The sequence below is a fragment of the Mastigoproctus giganteus genome, chromosome 1 (assembly GCF_048544385.1).
Source record: "Mastigoproctus giganteus isolate SK-2022 chromosome 1, ASM4854438v1, whole genome shotgun sequence".
Lineage (NCBI taxonomy): Eukaryota > Metazoa > Arthropoda > Arachnida > Uropygi > Thelyphonidae > Mastigoproctus > Mastigoproctus giganteus.
The window spans coordinates 536584-557040 of record NC_143575.1 but is presented as its reverse complement, the minus strand read 5'-3'; the positions used below and the strand labels follow the sequence as shown (position 1 = coordinate 557040).

The 20457-nt window shown below is 35.5% G+C and overlaps 1 protein-coding gene across 2 annotated transcripts in view; it reads left to right on the top strand.

The window, feature by feature from the left end:
• zda (peptidyl-prolyl cis-trans isomerase zonda) overlaps positions 1 to 20457 on the top strand; it is a 147721-nt gene that overhangs the window by 114870 nt on the left and 12394 nt on the right. For both annotated transcript variants that reach the window (XM_090378402.1, XM_090378407.1), the window contains exons 10-11: positions 4679 to 4756; positions 15021 to 15140. In XM_090378402.1, the coding sequence (XP_090234528.1) occupies positions 4679 to 4756; positions 15021 to 15140 (198 nt within the window). The remainder of the gene's footprint in view (positions 1 to 4678; positions 4757 to 15020; positions 15141 to 20457) is intronic.

Here is a 20457-nt window from a genome sequence, read left to right as displayed (position 1 = left end):
TAATTAAATACAGACTTTAAAATGATAAAATATGAAATTTTTTACATAGATTGTTTTGAGAGAATATATTTTATTTATAAAAAATTGTTTTAAAATCATAATACATCACATATTCAGAAATCCAGTATAGTATAAATTATGTTATATTGTTTCATTATTTTTTGTTTTGAATATTTAATTTTATTTTTTGTGTATTAACCTTTTGATGAGCACATATGTGGATCTACAGTTTTTGTATATAGTCTTCCAGGAATATGTGCGTTTTTTCTAGCTCATTTCAAGTACATTTTTCAAATAACATTTCATTTTGTGTATGAATTGTTTCGAAATTTATCTGGTACATGTTTCCAGCCTAATAGTGTACACAGTTTTAATTGATGGCAGGATGAAAATTGCTTTGAAAATCGAAGGAGGAGAGATCACTTCTGTTGGGCATTATTGTCTGATTTTGGATTACAAAAGCTGTAGAAATGGATATAGAGAATGTTATTTGCGACAATTGGTGTATTTTTTTAAACATTTTTACATTTTTTAAATTCATTTTTCCATTAAGTATTAGTGTTTAGTATTCCATCAGAATTGAGCTTGTTCAATCCATTCAAAGCCTTAAAAACTTCATTCAGATCACTTTGCAGGTGCCTAGTCTCCAGATGCTGCAATTTGCAGAATTGAACCCTTTCTTGGTAAGAGTACCCCTTTGTTCCCTTCACCAATCTTGTTGTTCTCTGTATCCACTTCAGCAACTCTACATCCTTCCTAAAATGAGGCCTCCAGACAAGGCTTGAAAACTTTTGTGCTGGCTCACCAGTCAGCCAGATATCTCACTAGTCAGGTGTCAGTCTGGGTAGGGTACCATAGCACTTGTTCAGTCCAAAATCAGGTTGGTTTGTTTATTTTTTATTGCTAAGGTTAGTTTTTACCCTGTGTAACTACCAATTCTGAAGCAAATATGTTAATTACTTATTTGCTATATATATGTTATATTAGTTTGTTTATTAGTGGTACATGTGATTAGGATTTTAAAAATAGATACTGTTTTATTTTCAGTGATATAAGCTCATGAGTATGAACTTTTATATTCAAGCAAATTAATCCATCCAGAATAACATAAAATATTATGGTGTGTACATTAATCTCTTTATAAAGGAATTAAAAAATACACAAATCCATGTACACTTTAGTGTTTTTCATTTCCTCTTAGATGTGATCCACGCCACTTTCAGATGCATGACGTTTATGTCCTTGAACATGTCTAACGGTTTTTGCACTGAAATACCACTTGTCTGTGACCGTGACTGTTTGGTCCATTTAGATTGCTCATCATCAGCTCATCCAAACTTTCACTTTCTAGAGATGATCTGAGTTTATTTTTTAATCAGGTTCATCTGGCTGAATCCTTGTTTAGAGGCAATTGTAGATATAGGTAACACAGAGGAAATTTTCAGGAGTTTCAAGAGAACAGAAAAATGATCACTGTGGGACACTGCTTTTTCCAATAAATCCTTCAAGGAAGGGGATGAATTGCAAAGATCCACTTGATATCAATGGTTTAACTGTTAATGATCCTGCTCAGGTTGCTGACAAACTGAATAAGTATTTTGCATCTACATTCACCCATGAGGAATTCTTTAGTAGAGTGGATGCCAGAAGTTTATAAAACTTTACCACTGGTCTAAATGACTTTGTAATAATTGAGAGAAAGTGGAGGCAGCAAAGGAGGTAAACTAACCATTAGCCATAATTGTGAGAGCATTCTTGGATTCAGAGGAAGTCCCTGCAGACTGGAGATGTGCGAATGTATCCCCAATTCACAAAGTGGTATCAAAGAGTGACATGAGTAGTTACAGAGCCGTTAACTTAACTTCCATTACAGGAAAAATAATGGAGGGTTAAAGAAGTAATGTAGGATGATTTAGACAGGAGTGCAGTTATACTTCAGTTACAGCATGCATTCATTTAGCGGAGATCTTGTCTGACCAATTTGATTGGATATTATGGTGCAGTAACAAAGGAACTGGATGCAAAAAATAATTTTGATTGGATTTCAGGAAAGCTTTTCATACTGTTGCATATAAATCACTACTGTACAAACTGGAGTAGTGTGGCAAGTTGCTGCTATGGATAAAGGGATGGTTGAGTGGGAGAAGACAGAGTGGTAATGAGTGGACATTGCTCTTCTTGGACTAATGTTAGTGGAGTCTTCCAGGGTCTGGTGTTGGGACTGTTGTTTTTTATATTTATTAATTGTTGACGAAGGTATTGCAGACTTGTGTTATAGATGATATGAAGGCTGGCATGGGGTTAATGACATCAATGATGGTATGTTACTGCATCAAGATCAAGAAAAATTAGGCAGTTTTGCTGAGAAATGGCAACTGAGATTTAACATAAACATAGCCTAAATAAATTTAAGGTGAATGAACAGAGGGGTGAAGTGGAAGTTTTTTTTTTTTTTTTTTTTTTTTGGCTGATGCTGCACAAGCTTGTAGCATCAGCAAGCTTGTGCAGCATCATATGCCTCTATTAATGCTAATGCTAACATTGACAAATGCAAAGTACTGTATATGTGTAGCAGTAATCTCAGATTAACGTACCAGATTTGTGGTACTACACTCAAGTTAGTGGAAAATGAAAAATACCGGGTATAATGTGCAATTAGATATGAACTTCTCTGAGCAGTGCAGATAGGCTGCCAGGACAGAACTTGGTGTTTCGTCAATGATGTACAAGAATTTTGCTAAGAGGAATAAAGAGGTGATTATTCCATTGCTCAAGATATGGCCTGACCATTAGATAATGGTCAGGCCATACCTTAAGTACTGCCTACAGATCTGGAGGCAGGGCTTCAAAAAAGTGCTTGTCTGCGATGAGTGAGAATCTTTAGTTGACAAGTAAAAATCAGAAGATGAGTTTCAGTTTTATTTACATAACGCCAATTTTATGGAATTTTTTATGTCATAAATATTTTTTTTCTATTTTCTTGCCAATTGTGGAAATTACGGTCATTGCCCGTTTTATTGATTATAGTACTGGTTTTGTTGTAATGGAATACATTCAATAAGAGGATATCATATGCATGCACATTTCATAGTTAGCGCTTGGATGTACCACGAAGTAGCCAGCAAATCACGATGTGGTAACCTAAAAAATGCATAACAGACAGCAGTAATATACATTTGGTATATTTGGTAACCTAAAAAATGCATAACAGTAATATACTGTTTGGTGACCTGAACAGCTGGTAGCTGTTCAAACCACTTGGTGTATAGTTTCATCCTGTACATTTTCATGTTGGTCTCTACCTTCGTTACTTCATAGTATGCTCTCATGATGAACATATTTATTTTGATGTTCCACTTCATGCATTGGCATTTTCTTACTTGGTGGTCAGTAGCTTAGTTGCTTGTTGTTTGTTTGTTTATTTGGGTTTTAGGAGCATTAGCAACTAAGACCATATTGCTCCGGGATATGCGGTGGTCATTCCCTGACCTTTTCGCATCCTCCGTATTTGGTGGTGACGGGCTCGAACCCCGGTCTAATCAAGAATCGTGTGCTACGCACTGCTGCTCCTTCCCACCTGGCTACGGAGGCGCCTTAGCATAGTTGCACAGGAAGCATTTCCAATTGGTTGCACTAGATGGTGTTACCCTTCCTTGGGATAGCCATATTGGTGGGGTTGAATTAAAAACAGTGGAGAAGTTATAATACGGGCAGATATGAAGTTTACTGAATAGCGCAGTCAGCCACGAAGGCCCATGGTGTCCTATCAATGATTTATCAAATGTTATCCTATAGAGATAGGGAGGTCACAATCCCGTTGATTAAGGCAATTGTAAGCCCACATTTGGAATACTGTGTTCAAGTATGGATACCTTATCTAAAAAAGACATTGAGCTCCTTCAAAGGGTCCAAAGTTGGGCAACTCGAATGGTGAGTTTAGCAGAAGTACGATCGTATGAGGAAAGACTCCGATTATGTGAGTTATAGAGTTTGGCAACCAGGCACCTCAGATGTGACCTGATTGAGGTTTATAAGGCACCGAGAGGGATTAGTAAAATGGATGAAGGTGGAATTCTCACTGTTCTAAACAATTCCAGAACTAGGGATCATAAATTAAAATTACAGGGTTTGAGGTTTAGATTAGATTGTAGGAAGTTCTCTTTTAACCAGTGAGTCATTGATAGCTGTAACAAGTTGCCCTCGTGGGTGTTTGAATAAATTCAAAGGGCTACTGGATACTTACCTGTGTTGTGAGGAGGGAAGCATATAATTTGTTTTGTTATCTACTTGGTCATTTTTTTAATTAATTTTTTTTTTTGTCAGAGCAGCAATAATCTGTTATGGCTTCCTTGCACTACATGGCAAATACTATTACTATATAAAACTATAATCATATTTATTGTTTAAAGAAAAATGAAATTTTCTGTTTCGCCATTAGGGAAGCACAAAGCTTGAAAGTATAGAAAGCCCCAATGGCTACTAAGCTTTTTTTTTCTGCTCTCTCTCTCTCTCTCTCTCTCACACACACACACACACACACACACACACACACACACACACACACACACACACACACACACACACACACACACACACACAGGGGGAGAGGGAGAGAGAACTGTATATTTGTTGAGGTAACCGATGAAATTGAATCAATCAGTTATTTTTTTTTTAATAGATATTAGCAGCAAAAGGACAAGTAAATGAGGCCATTGAAGAAATGAAAAGAGCTCTGAAAATGGAACCAGAAACCAAAGTAAGATATCATGGAATAAAATCCTTGAAATTAGTGGTTTGCAGTTAAATGCTGAGCCCATTACAAGTGTAGTATTGCAATGATTATAAAATATCAGTTTCAGCTAATATGATCTTTCTGCCCAAAAAAGGACAAAGTTAGTTTCCAGTTATGTGTTCACTGGAAAGAGTTGCCAATATATTGCTATGTTATCTGTCTTTCAAATCACAGTTGACTAACAATCATATTTTCAGGCAAAATTATACTGAATGCCATTGAATTTAATTTGCTCTCAGAGTTTGCTCTCCTGTTGCATCTGCTGTTATTATGTTTCCCTCAGTAACCTCTGGAAGCATATTTATGCTTATTCTGCAAATTCTTACAGTTGGAGTTGGTTCACCTTTTTACTTGTGTTATGACTGTTTCACAGCATGTTTTTGTGACCCACATAGGCAATGGCAAAGTTATGGTCAAAATTTTTACTAACAGATAAGAGGGCACCTAAGTTTAACCTTGTGTTTCTCTGAAAAGTTTCTGTGCAGTAAGTTTAATTTCAGTTGGAGCTGTTTTATGTAGCAAGTTGGGTGTGCTTCATTCCTGTCATAAGAGCTGATTCTTCCACACTTGTTATGGCTATATTTCATATAAATTTTTACAATCCACTGCACTTGTCAGCAACAGCAAAGTGATTGCAATTAACTCATTTATGCCTCAATCAGGATTTTTTTATGAATTTTAAGTTTTTGAGAAATAAGGACAATTAAAACCTAATGACATGAAAAATGCAGTTTTATTCATCAAAATATGATTTACAATGAAAATACAAGGTGTCCTATATGTAGGACACTAGGAAAATGCCTTACAAAAATAAATAATTTTGTTTTAGTGTTACTGAATATGGTAAGCCTTGAAGCATTTTACATGTAACCCTCTGTTACATTTCTCACATCTTGTTATTGTTTTCATGTGACAGTGTGCACATCGTGTTTGATTTTCTTGGGGAACAACCCAGTGTGCATGCATGCATGCATGCCAAATCGACTTTCATTCAAATTTTGCTGTGGTCTTCCTCACTGGCCTTGTTGTGGTGTATCGCAATATCACTCTAAATAAAATCTACCTATAGTTCTACAAAAATTAAATAGGTCCATTGCATCTTTGTCTTTGCATATTCTATGTAACTGCCAGGTGTTATTTACAGCTACATCAATCAAATATGTAATAAGGCTAGAATACCATTTTTTCCCTCGAATACTAGTTCTGTATTTTGATATATTCTGGTCCATTCGGTCTACTCCTACTCTTTCCTTTTTTTTTTTTCGGAGGGGATTTAGACTCCTCATTTTCAATTGAAGAATCATCTGAAGCAGCTTAAGCGTTAAGCATGCTTCCAGGCAAATTGTTTATCATTCCTGGACAATCTTCATCAGTAATATTCCCAGTTGCATTTTTGGGTGGTAATATAGTAATAAAAAATTCTTTTTATTTATCCTTCACTGGTAGAGAGCCATCTTCAGTTGAATCCAAAATGTCATTTAGTTTTGAGGGAATTTTGGATTTGCTGTAGAACTGTTTAGGGTCCATTCTGCTAAAAAAAAAAAGTGTATGTATTATAGCTAGGGAAGGATGCTACTTGGCTGTTTTCCATAAAGGTAATTATCATATATAAAAAGTATTAAATTTTGAATTGCCATTACAATAGAAAGCAGGAAATCTTTGGTAAATACAAAGAGATTATATCCGCTGATAGACTGATGAGATTTGAAGGTTTCTTGAAGACTGAAGACAGACAGAATGAAGATTTCTTGCTGATGCTCACAGAAACCTGAGTTTCTGGGAGCATCAGCTCGATACAAGCAAGAGCTGCTGCCAGCAGTTAATTTATAGGAGAAGGATTAAATCCGATAGCCAATAGAATAGTGCCAAGTTTTTATCCTGGATCCGGGGATCTTGTGTAGTGGAAGCCTGTGGTGACTTTTGCTCCCATACTCTGGGCATCAGGGTTGGTGTGTGCAGGCAGGTTTAGGATCTTACTGATACCTAGCATCAGACCATGCTTCTGGTACCAAGTTTTTATCCTGTAACTGGGGTCCTTGTGTAGTGGAAGCCTGGAGTGGCCTATGCTCCCATACTCTGCACATCAACCCTGATGTTCAGAGTATTGGGGGCATAGGTCACCACAGGCTTCCACTACACAATGACCCCAAATCCAGGACAAAAATCCATGTGTAAACCGAGAGAATCATACAGTTGTAATGTCTCTGCCAACAGACATTTTCCTATGCAAATGCATTGTGTTCTAAATATAGGACACCGATTTGTAAATTCATATAACTCAAGCATATTTCAGTTGGTAAACTTAAAACTTATACTGGTTAAAATTTAATGCTTTTTGATTAAAACGAACATTAAAAAATGATAATTTGAGAACTGACAAATACTGAAACACTTACCTGTGTTAATAGGGTATGTATGAAAATCTAAACTCAAAAATTTAGCTTATTCGAAAAGTAGCAAAAAAAACCTATCACTTAAAAGTCACAAAGAACACTGAGTGTATTTTCTCCCAAGACTCCTGGAACATGTGGGCATAGTAGTTTTCCATTTTATATGTAAGCACATTTTCTATGAATATTTTTTTAGGTGCATTATATAAAGGACGCTAGGCATAAATGGGTTAATGTCAAATTTTTACTAATTTGACATTAACCATTATCAAATGGGTTAATGTCAAATAAAAGGAGAAACTTAAAATTTTAGCTTTCCTTTCTTTATGTGGAATATTTCCTTGGGCCCATTGGTAGAATTTTTATATTGTGAGCCTGACATTTCCACTAGAGGCAATTGTCATCACTGATATGACTGCATTGTCATGTTGACGAAATTTGACAAAGAGCAAAGCATCAAAGAAAGAATAAAAGAATTTATATGGTAGTCTTGTTTTTTTTTTAATTAGAACATTATTCTGCAAAAGAAAGGAATTGTATTTACTTATTTTTTTAGAATATTATTTTGATTTGTGCTTTTGCATCATTATTCCATGGTTGAATCTTAAGACAAACTGAAATTTATATGTTAGGCATCATTATTAAACATCTCATATTGTGAAATCCTTTACAATCCTTCACAAGTAAGACCTTTTCCCCCATTGGAGAAGTCTGCTGTTACTTATTCTGAGTTGTGTACTACCACTCAAATTGCACTGTTTCTATTTAGCCCTTCATCAGTGGGTGGGTAGGTACCCAAAAGTATGAGCTGATGATATAATTTATTTATACAATATGAGAGACACCAAAAGGTGTATTTATTAGACTAATAAAATTTTAGGGAAGAAAGTCTCAAAACTGTATAAAATTCACACTGTAATATTGTTTTGAGCAGTTACATCATTATTACATAGTTGAATTTTAAGAGAAACCAAAATTTGTAGGTGCCTCCGTAGCCAGGTGGGTAGGAGCAGCAGTGCGTAGTACACGCTTCTTGATTAGATCGGGGTTCGAGCCCGTGACCACCAAATACGGAGGATGCAGAAAGGTCAGGGAATGACCACTGCATATCCCTGGAGCAATATGGCCTTAGTTGCTAATGCTCCTAAAAACCAAATAACAACAAAATTTGTACATTTGGCATCAGTATTAAAAGATGTCAATCATTATGAAATCCTTCACAACAAATTGCATTCCTCTTTTACTTCGAATAAGAAACAATTCCCCATTAGAGAAGAAGATTTCACAGTATGAGATGTTATAATAATGACACCTATTGTACAAACTTGATTTGTCTTAAAATGAAACTATGTAATAATGATGCAACTGCACTAAAAAATATCATATTTTAAGGCTTTCTTCCATAAATTTTACTAGTCTGTTTTTCCGAGTAATGTGTTTTAGAATATCACTGAAAAGTAAACAAACAAAAATAACAGAATTTGTATAATCAAGTGTTTCCCCCCCCCCCCTTGAACACATTTGTTGCATTTTAAATTAATTCAGTTTTATTTATACAAGAAATTTTTTTCTTTTGATTTATAATTGTTCATCTCGCTCAATTCACTGAGAAGAAAACTATCTTTGCTGATAAAGCGTTGGGAATGAGGAAAACGAAGCTCTGAGCTAGAAAGTACTGGACAGGTATGGGTAGAGAGTCACTGGCTCCAGTGAATACTTCCCAATCATTCTGAATTACAAAGGTTTTACTATGCTAATAAAAATAGTGTATTTTCATAAATGAAGCAAGAGCCAAACTTTCTAGAAGAGTTCTAACATTGAGATTTTCTTTTCTTTTCTTTTTCTTTCTTTTTCTTTCTTTTTTTTTTTCTTTTTTTTTTTATTTGTTATGATATTTTTAATCTTTTATGTAAATAGCAATTTACTTACATGTACAAAAAATAAATAATTCCACAGAACTATGATAAAATTTTACAACTGTATGTTTTTCATCTATACTAATACCCTGAGCATTTTCTGTATGCTGTTCTAAACTGACATCAAGCTGGTTACCGGTTCATAGAGTCTTAGCAAAAGCAGTTTCACTTAGTTGCAAAGTTTACAGACAGCAATTACACAAAATTCTCTTTTTTTTTTTTTTTTTGCATGGATTCAAAAACTGGCAACTAGTGAAAACGGAAAGTGAATCTGAAGAAGAAATAACTGGACAGCAAAGTCCAGTTATTTCTGTGATATTTATGCGTTATTTCTATGATTAAGTGATTTCAGTGATGATTTCTGTAATTAAGTAATTTCAGTGATGACAGTGATGAGATCACTGTCATCACTGAAATCATTCAAGGATTTAATCTTCGAAGCTATTAGGCATTTCTTACCAACTAAGAAATACTGTTCGTGGTTTAGGCCCAAATGGATGTCAGATGAACTAATGGGACTCGTATCAGAGAACAAAAATGCGTGCAATCCATATAAATTATCAGGCAACACAGAGCCTATTGTAGATATAAGCTAGTCTGCAATCAAGTGTAAACTCTAAACGGAGGGGGATGAATCAGATTGGTCCACTTGATGTCGATAGCTATACTGTAGATGATCCTGCTCAGATAGCTGCCAAACTGAATGAGTATTTTGTATCTACATTCAGACATGAGGAATTCTATAGGGAAGTGGAGAACAGAAGCTTATTAAACTCTAATAGGGAGTTTAATGATTTTGTAATAACTGAGAGCAAAGTGGAGGAGAAATTGTTGAAGTTAAACATAAGAAAGGTACCCGGTGTGGATGGGATCTATCCAGTTATATTAAAGGAGACAGCAAAGGAAGTAAACAAACCCTTAGCCATAATTATGAGAGCATCCTTGGACTTGGGAGAGGTCCCCATGGACTGGAGATGTGCAAATGTATCTCCAATTCACAAAGGGTGATACAAGTAAATACAGACCTGTTAGCTTAACTTCTCTTCTGTTAAGATTAATATCTGAAAATAATGGAGTCATTGGTTAAAGAAGCATTTCAGGATCATCTAGACAAGACTGCAGTAATAATTTAGACACAGCATGGGTTTATTAAGGGGAAGTCTTGTTTGGCAAATTTGATTGGATACTACAATGTAGTCATAAAGGAACTGGATGGAAAAAATAATTTTGATATCATATACTTGGATTTCGGGAAAGCTTGCACTTTTGATACTGTTGCACTTGGAAGACTACTGTACAAATTGGAGCGCTGTGGCTTTAAAGGCTAGTTGTTACAATGGATAAAAGGATGGTTGAGTAGGAGAAGACAGAGAATGGTAATCACTGGACACTGCTCTTCATGGACTAACATTCTTAGTGTAGTCCCCTAGGATTCGGTGTTGGGCCCATTGTTCATTTGTATATTGATGAAAGCATATCAAGCTTAATGTCTAAGTTTGCAGATGATACAAAGGTTGGTAGGGTTGTTAATGACAGTATGCTGCTGCAACAGATTCTGGGAAAGTTGGGCAGATGTGCTGAGAAGTGGGAACTGAAGTTTAAATTGACAAATGCAAAGTACTGCATATGGGTTGTAGTAAACCCAAAGAAATGTATCAACTGTGTGGTGTTACACCCAAGGTAATAGAGAATGAAAGAGAACTGGGGGTAATTGTGCAGTGAGATATGAAGATTTCTTAGCATTTCAGACAGGCTGAAAGAGTAGGTTATGGGGTCTTGTCAATGATATATAGGAATTTTGCTAGCAAGGATAAGGAGGTGATTATCCTCTTATATAAGGCAATGGTCAGGCCACACCTTGAGTACTGCGTACAGGTCTGGAAGCTTCATTTTAGGAGTGATGTAGAGTTGTTGTTAAAACGAGTACAGAGAAGGGCAACAAGACTGGTGAGGTGAACAAAGGGGGGGGTCCTCTTACGAATAAAGTCCTAAGTTCTTCAAATTACAGCGTCTGGAGACTAGGCACCTGCGAGGTGATCTGATTGAGGTGTATAAAGCCTTGAATGATTGAGCAGGCCCAATGCTGATGGGAATCTTCCTCTTGTTCAGATTACTAACCTGAGGGGGCATAAAGTGAAATTTAAGAAAGACAGTTGTCGAATAGATGTGCAGAAATTTGCCTTTAGCTAGCGGGTAGTTGATTGCTGGAATAAATTTCAGTCTGTCATTGTGGCTTAGATAAATTCAAGGAAGTAGTGGACAAACTTTTGGAGCGAATGGATGGGTGAAATTGGAAAGGTTTTTCTTTTTTTTTTTTTTTTTTTGGCTGATGGTAAATAAGCTTACTTTCTTGCATTAGCTCTACTAATGCTAATGTGAGAATCAATTATTGTGTAGTACTTCTAAACAGGAATGAATGTATTAGTGGCTTCTAGGATAAGTCTCTTAAAACATATTCCCATAATCTATTCCCACAGTATAAACTTATCTCGCTGATTGACAGATCCCAAGAAATGCTTCAGACTACTGTAGTTATTCCTCTTGAAAATGAAACTGTCTTACTTTGCTTTGACTTTTAAGATTTCTTTGTACAATACCCATTTTATAACAATATGGCTGTCCCTTGCTATTGGTTTGTGCATTGTCAAGGCTTGTTGCAGCCTTGGTGAGAACTAGGATAAAGACATTTGGGACCCTTATGCTTTTTTGCTATGTGAGATTAAGTAGCAGTCATCCAGTTATTTCAAAATCTTATCCCACTTGGTGTTTTGCTAGTCCTTGATTTCAAGACAGTACACTTTGCTTGCTTATTCAAGTTGCCTGAAACTATGTTTTTTAAATCATGCTTCCCACAGTCATCTGTCATGGCATACACTTAAGATGTTTTTGGTAATTTGTAGTACCTTCTAGGAATGGGGTATCAACATCTGAAATGGTTAAATCTGAAATTTGGCATGAACTGTACAATTCCTAAAACACAAATATTACTGACCCAAAGAGGCGAATTATTATTGTTAAGTCTTTACTTTCTTTTGCTAAATTGTACGATTGGAAGTGGGATATACCTTTCAATTGGTTTAGAATTGGATGTCATGCCCTCCCTTTTAAAAAAAAAAAAAAAAAAAAATCTATGAGCATGACAAAACTTGCTTTGTACTTATACAGACAGTTGAATAAAAATCCTAGCTGTTTTCTTTCTCTTTCCCTTTTTTGATATGAAAACTTCTTTGGCTGCAGTTACTAAATTTTCAGACTGAAGTAAAACCGATGAGTAACAAAATGCGAGATGGAAATGATGCAAATGACATCACTTCCTAGATGACGCTAACTCAGTCACTAATGTTGATTCAGTAGAGTAATAGTGGGTGTGAGCATAAAACATTGCATTGTTCATACTAAATATTTCAGACTGAAGTAAAACTGATTGATAATGGAAATGAGGTGCAAATGGCATCACTTCCTAAATAACACTAATGATGTTAACTCAGTCACTAACATTGATTTGGTAGAGTAAGTAGCAGGTGTGAGCATAAAATGCTACGTCGTTCATAACTTCAGTTCTAGCTGGTTGATTTTAAAATTTTGAATGGCTTTGATTTTCTTTTACCATATACTGTTGAATTGTGAAAAGTGTTGAAAATACAATCTCAAGTGTGTTTCCTAAGGATGTTTTCACATAAAATATCTTTTGTGAGTTACAGGATACACACTTTTTTTTTTTCCCCTTTCTCTTAAAGCATTATTTAACCTTGATCCTTAACCTGACTTCGAGCACTTTGGGGATTAATTTTAACGTTGAAGTAAATGTTGATGTACATTTTATTGCACACTGAGATGAAATAAATATAAAAGCTAAATGAGATAACAATAAATTACCTGCCCATGCATTTTGGAGCACTATTTGTTCTTTTATCTATATAAAATTTAAGTAAAAGATTTATTGAGTTAAATCTAGCCAGCTTGGAGGGCGGGGATGACATTTTTTGTTTGCATTTTCTAGCTGGCAATATGTATAGAAATAGTGTGCTGGAATAAAGACAATTCCCACCACCATTGACAAAACTTAACAAATTAAGACCGATCTTGTTTTTCTAAAAGAAGTCAGTAGGAACCACTAGTGAGATCTTTGTGTTTAAAAGTACAGTAAACTTTTGATTTTCCGAGATAGATGGTAAAAAAACAAATCCCGGATAATCGATTTCCTGGTTAATCCAAAAATACAGAAGTCCCTGACATATGTAAGAGATACGTTCCAGGACTTCTTACTTCATCGAGTTTTACATAACTCGGGAATAATTAGTAACATATTGCTACTATATTATTATTGACAAATCTGAATTCAGCACGATACTTGTTAATGTTTGACCATTTTCATGCATTCTTATTAGTTTAATTTTCTGATCCAAATCGATCACTTTCCTTTTCTTGGTAGATTTACTAGTACTCCTCTCACTTATTCTCTTAATCAGGACCACGATAATGGTCAAAATTAAATTTTCTGAAAAGAACTTCACAGGGTTAAGGTGAAAACTCACTATTATCACCCCACGCGAGCCCACATTTTACTACAGCACATTTCTGGAGGTCAACAAAAAACAATAAAAAATATTTGCATTTTCCTTGTTATTGGGCTTTTCTGTTAGTGCAATCTATTATAAAGGGGAAGTAAACTCGATCTTATTGCATATGCAGTGATGCCGGTAGCTGGAATTCTGTTGGTTTTTACATTATTATGGTGAAGTGTGTGTCTTCTTCACTGAAATCTTCAGTCGTATAAAAAACCCCATAAATAATTGTAAGAATCTTCTTTTCATTCCTATTTTTTTGCTTGTTACCTCGATCTCACTTGTGCAATTTGTGTGCTCTGTTATCGTCTTTATTGATTGCTTATTATTATTTTTTTTTGTTTTAAATTTTACAATCCTAAAAAAATAATAAAAAATAAAAATAATTGAGTGAAAACAAATTTACGTAAATCAGTAATGATTTGTGTACTGATTTATGTAAATATGCATACGTAAATCGGGAACTTACTGTATCGAAAAATGTTCAGCAACCTACGTAAAAAATATGGCGATAGATAAAAAACACGTACTACTCATGTGTCCAATACGATGCTTCCCTTTATTTTTTGCAATGTCTATTTTATATCTAATAGCTTCCCTTTATTTTTTTACAAGGTTGCGAATGGTTTGGTCATCAACATTATAATGGTTCATTAGAGATTTAACAGATGCATCGTTTTCAAACTTTTGAATAATTTCAAGTCTTTGTTTAACTGAAAGTGCAACTCTTGCATTTACTCATTATTTTCACGATTTCTAAACAAAAAAAAAAACATATTTACTATAAAAAAATTTCGACATCAGTGACATAAATAACGAAACAAAATTTGTCTTTTTGCGGTGCAACGGAACACAACAATCAACGCAAAGGACTAAAAAAAAACTAAACATTTGTTCTCTCTCTTTTGTTTTTTTTTTTTTTTCTTAAGCGGCAGGTGTGAAGACAGCGGGGGTTGCAAGATAATAGGCACATTAATCTCCAAATGACAACTTATAACGCCGCTTCTTGTCGCTTATTTACGACTTGCAAAATATCTGTTTATACCTGTTCTAGTTATTACTTGAATTTTATGATTTCTGGTCGGTTTTTTTTTTTTTTTTTAAATCTGGAGCCTTGAAGTGATCGATTAATCCGATCCCGGTAAATTGGGAGTCTGCTGGAAATCAAAAAACATGCAAATGTTTCCAGAGTAGTGAGCAGCAATTTAAAAGGAGAAAAGAAGAAATTGTTTTATTTGTTATTATTTTATTTTTATTCTGTTAAAATGGTATATATGCTTCATCATATTGTACATTGTTCTTTATTCATTAAATTACAAATTTAATGAATAAAGAATATCTTACTTCTGTATTTTAGGTAATCCATCAAGAATTATCGAAGTTATTAAACAAAAAGAAGTCTGAAGAGAAAGCAGAAAAAGCCATGTACAAAAGAATGTTTGGACAAGAAAAGGCTAAAAGCAAGCCAACTTCAAAGGTAACTTAAGTATTATTGGGGAGGGAGGGAGGGAGGGAGGGAGGGGGAGGGAGAGAGAGAGAGAGAGAGAGAGAGAGAGAGAGAGAGAGAGAGAGAGAGAGAGAGAGAGAGAGAGAGAGAGAGAGAGAGAGGCCTTGCTTGATCACTAATTACCACAACACAAATGTGGAAAATTAATGCTACACTTAGGGTTATACTTGGCAAAGTGTGATTCTGCTGCTTGAGTACCAAGACTACCTGAATATTGAAAATAAAGTGAAATCATAAAAAATAAGAAAATGACCATGAAATGCTCTCACTCAGCAATGCAAATGTATGACTTCCAGTCCGAGGAGGTATAACCTCACACCAACACAAAGTATGAGTGCTACTTTCATTATAAATAAATAAGTGGAACTAAATAAAGACAGGAATTCATAAACATGTCCTCTTTAAGGGAGGGGTCATCAGCACTTGTAAAGTTCACAAGCACTAATGTCTCCTTCTCTTTAAGAGTAAAGAAACTTAAATATCACAGAATTTTGACAAAATTTAATTATGATATCAGTTTAATGGCTTACAGAAACATATACATTACAACCTTTATGTTCATGTTGTGGAATGCATGCAGGCCAGAGGGGGCCTGCATGCATTCCACTATTATCAAATCTATTAATAATTTAAAATAACAATATTGATAAATCTGTTTAGTGTGAAGATCCTATTGCATAACAGGCATAGGGCCTGGTATTCTTTTGGGAATGTGAAAGCCAGTTTTTTCCAGATAGATGAATATTTTCCTATTATAACATTTGACATATAATAATGGTTCTGAGGAAGATACTCACTACTGTATTAACACTTGAACTAAAATTTTTTCAGTAGAATAGAAAGTGCATGCAACACACACACACACACACACACACACACACACACACACACACACACACACACACACACACACACACACACACACGAGACCTTGCTTAAAGTCATGGATATGTGTCTAGAAAGTACGACATTAACCATAATGAATTATTTCCATAGCTGTAATGTCATAAATTGGAGTGTAAAATTAGGAAAAAAGTGCAACAGAAACTAACAAAATGTTAAAAACAGCTTTCAGAGATTGTGTGTGTGTGTGTGTGTGTGTGTGTGTGTGTGTGTGTGTGTGTGTGTGTGTGTGTGTGTGTGTGTGTGTGTGTGTGTGTGTGTGTGTGGTTGGCTTTTTCAGTGGTTTACAAAGTTTAAAGAGGACCACTTCTCCACTGAATATGTATCTTGCTCTGGCCACCCTTCAGATTCCAAAACCAGTGATTCATTTGCTCATGATTACATCAGAAATGATTGCAACACCAGAGTACCTGCCCACTCACCAAGGAGAAGCCAACAAGCTTTGAAACAGTGCCATCTGGGTGGTGGTATCCACTGAGAATAAGTAACAGTAGCCTTCTCCACTGGTGAAGTGTTACTTATTTGAGGTAGTACAATACCATGGCAACTCATTGTGAAGGCTTTCACAATATGAGATATAACCAAAATGATGCCAATTTAATTTATTGATTAATTTAACTACTTTTGTAGATGGCCATGTTAAAATAATACTTGTGCACTAACCTATATGTTAGTCATTCTATCTTGTAGCATGAGGCCTTTGCCCTTAAATATTTTATAGTTTAAATGGTTGATGATTAACAATCTGCAAGGTTGCTAGTGAAATTGGTATTTGTTATGAGCATTTCAATCAATTTTAACACAAGATTTGGAAATGCAGCTCATTTCAGCCATGTTTTTAGCTTTGCATCATCACTGATGATTACAGTGGGCCACAAATTCTTGTGTGTTATGGTCTTTTGTCAACATGCTACTGTTGATCCATTTTTCTTCCATCATTATTGGTGGTTAATTGTTGGTGTATGACCATGACCCAGAAACAAAGGCCCAGTCCTCTCAGTGGAAGACTCCATCTCCAAGACTCAGAAAAGCAAAACAATTAATAAGATCATGCTTATTGTATTTTTTGTTTGCACATGATCAAACAGTCAGCATGCAGTACTACAAAACATTTCTATAACAATTGTGATGCTGTTTGTAGAAGATGACTGGAAAAGTGGGACTCAGAGAGTCACATTTTAAAAATTTTTTAATGACACAGAATTCAAAATTGCAGCCAGGCCCACGAGAAGACTTCATATAGTCCTAAATAATCACTCAGATCAATCCACCTTTGCATTCCAAATAAATGATTTGGTTTACAAAATATCCTGCAAAGATTATGATTCATCTTACCAAGGTTCTATATGATGTACACTCAATTTGAGGGTTAAGCGACGCTTGGCATTGGTCCAAGCTTCCCATTCTTCTGCTTCAGAATTAACTTTTCATTCTGTTAATGAAAGTCACATCATTTTATTCAACGAAACTAAAATACTTAACATTCAACAGTTATACGAAGTTACTGATTGCAGAGACCCTGGAAATTACCCTACATCAAAACTGGATTAATGTCCGTCGCCACTATCCTGTCTCTGATTTGTGGTCCTTTGTGTGTCACATGAACAATTGATCTCTCTTCTATAAATTCTAAAAATTCTGGTATTCGCATTTCTATCCTGTGATCATGACTTGAGTTGAAAAGACCAGTCAGCTTAAGGAAGGAAATTAATTTTATTTTATAGGCAGTAAAGTGAATTTAAATTTTTTGTCATTTCCGTAATCGTTTCATTTGGTTTTATTAATTGACAAAATGACTTCTTTCGCTCATAGTTAGTTATTTGTTGGTGGTTTGGGGTCAGGGCAGAGCTCCATTATCTCGATTCCAAATGTGTCAGATCATTAATGTTTCTTTGGGTGCAAGAATTCATGTAAACTAGTTTTTAGATTCATTTTGATTTGGAGAGTTTTGCTGTGAAGGGTTTTGCAAGACAGTGGGATCAACTGATGATGTTACCAACAGCAAATTCTAAGTGGGAAGCATTCAAGGAATTAATCGTGGAAGCTATTAAAAGTTTCATACCTATTAAGAAATATTGTTGAAGGTTTAGGCCTAAATGGTTATCAGATGAACTAATGAGACTCGTGAAAGAGAAGAAAAACGCATGGGATGCATATAAATTATCAGGCGACACAGAAGCCTATGGCAGGTATAAGCTAGTCTGTAATCAAGTCACAAAGGAGGTTAGGCAGGCAAAGGCAGATTACAAGAAATCTTTGGCAAAGGATGCTAAGAAAAACAGCAAGGATTTCTTTACTTATATAAACTATAAAAGGAAGGGGATGAATCTGATTAGCCCACTAGATATTGATGGTTCGACTGTTGATGATCCTGCCCGGATAGCAAGCAAACTGAATGAGTATTTTGCATTTACATTCACACATGAGGAGTTATTAAGGTTTGAAAATGCCAGAAGGTTATCAAATTGTAGCAGAGTGCTTAATGATTTTGTAATAACTGAGAGCAAAGTAGAGGAGAAATTGTTGAAGTTAATCATATGAAAGGCGCCTGGGGTTGATGGGATCTATACAGTTATATTAAAGGAGGTGGCAAAGGAAGTAAGCAAACCCTTAGCTATAATTATGAGAGTATCCTTGGACTCAGGGGAGGTCCCCACGGACTGGAGATGTGCAAATGTATCCCTAATTCACAAAGGGGGGATCGAAGGGCGACACCAGTAATTACAGACCAGTTAGTTTAACTTCTGTTCCGGGTAAAATAATGGAGTCACTGGTTAAAGATGCATTGCAGGATCATCTAGACAAGACTGCAGCAATAATTCAGACACAGCATGCGTTTGTTAAGGGAAAGTCTTGTCTGATAAATTTGATAGGATGTTATGATGTGGTTACAAAGGAACTAGATGCAAAAAATAATTTTGATATCATATACTTGGATTTCAGGAAAGCTTTTGACACTGTTGCGCATGGAAGACTACTGTACAAATTGGAGCAGAATGGTATTAAGGGTAAGTTGCTACAATGGATAAAAGGATGGTTGAGTGGGAGAAGACAGAGGGTAGTAATCTGTGGATGCTGCTCTTCGTGGACTAATATTATTGGTGGAGTCCCACAGGGTTCGGTGTTGGGTTCACTGTTGTTTTGTATATTTATCAATGATATTGATGAAGGTATATCAGGCTTAGTGTCGAAGTTTTCAGATGATACAAAGGTTGGCAGGGTTGTTAATGACAGTAATGGCAAGGTGCTACTGCAACAGGATCTAGAAAATTTGGGTAGATAGGCTGAGAAGTGGCAACTAAAGTTTAACCTTGACAAATGCAAAGTACTACATATGGGTAGAAATAACCCCAGAGAAACGTACCAACTGTGTGGTACTACACTTAAGGTGGTAGAAAATGAAACAGACGTGGGAATAATTGTGCAGTCAGATATGAAATTTTCTGAGCAATGCAGACAGGATGCCGAGGCAGGTCATGGGGTTTTGTCAATGATATATATAGGAATTTTGCTAGCAGGGAAAAGGAGGTGATTGTCCCTCTGTATAAGGCAATGGTCAGGCTACGCCTTGAGTACTGCATACAGGTCTGGGGGTCTCATTTTAGGAAGGATGTAAATTTGCTTTAGCATATAGAGAGAAGGGCAACAAGATTGGTGAGGGGAATGAAGGGATCCTCTTACCAAGAGAGGCTTAAGTTCTGAAAATTGCACTGGCTGGAGACTAGGCACCTGCGCGGTGATCTGATTGAGGTGTATAAGGCCTTGAATGGGTTGAGCACGCTGAATTCTGATGGGATTCTTCCGCTTGTTCAGATTACGAACCTAAGCGGGCATAAATTCAAATTAAGGAAAGACAGATGTAGAATAGAAGTGTGGAACTTTGCCTTTAGCCAGTGGTTGGTTAATTGCTGTCACAAACTTCCATTTCTCGTTGTGGAAGTTGATAGGTTAAATAAATTTAAGGGGAACTGGACAAACATTTAGAGGGAATGGTTGTGTGAAATTTTTTTTTTTTTTTTTGGCTGATGGTACATAAGCTCATACACTTTCTTGCATCACATGCCACTACTACTACAATATAAAGGTAAATTTCTCTAAATTTTATTAATTAAAAGAACACAAATGTAGCAGGTAATTTAAAATACTATAATTGCATATTATAGGGACGTACATCATTTCATAAGGCTTTCTGATAATGGGAAAAGTAAGATAAGAGTACAGTAGGGTGTCAATAACCTGAACTAATTGGGACCGGGGATAGTGTGGACTTCTGATTTGTTCGGATTTTCGAACTTATCAAAAATACTGTTCTGGAGACTAAAAAAAGGTTTGGTAAGTTTAGAAATGAAAACAAAGTTGTACTTACATATTTTTATTCATATGT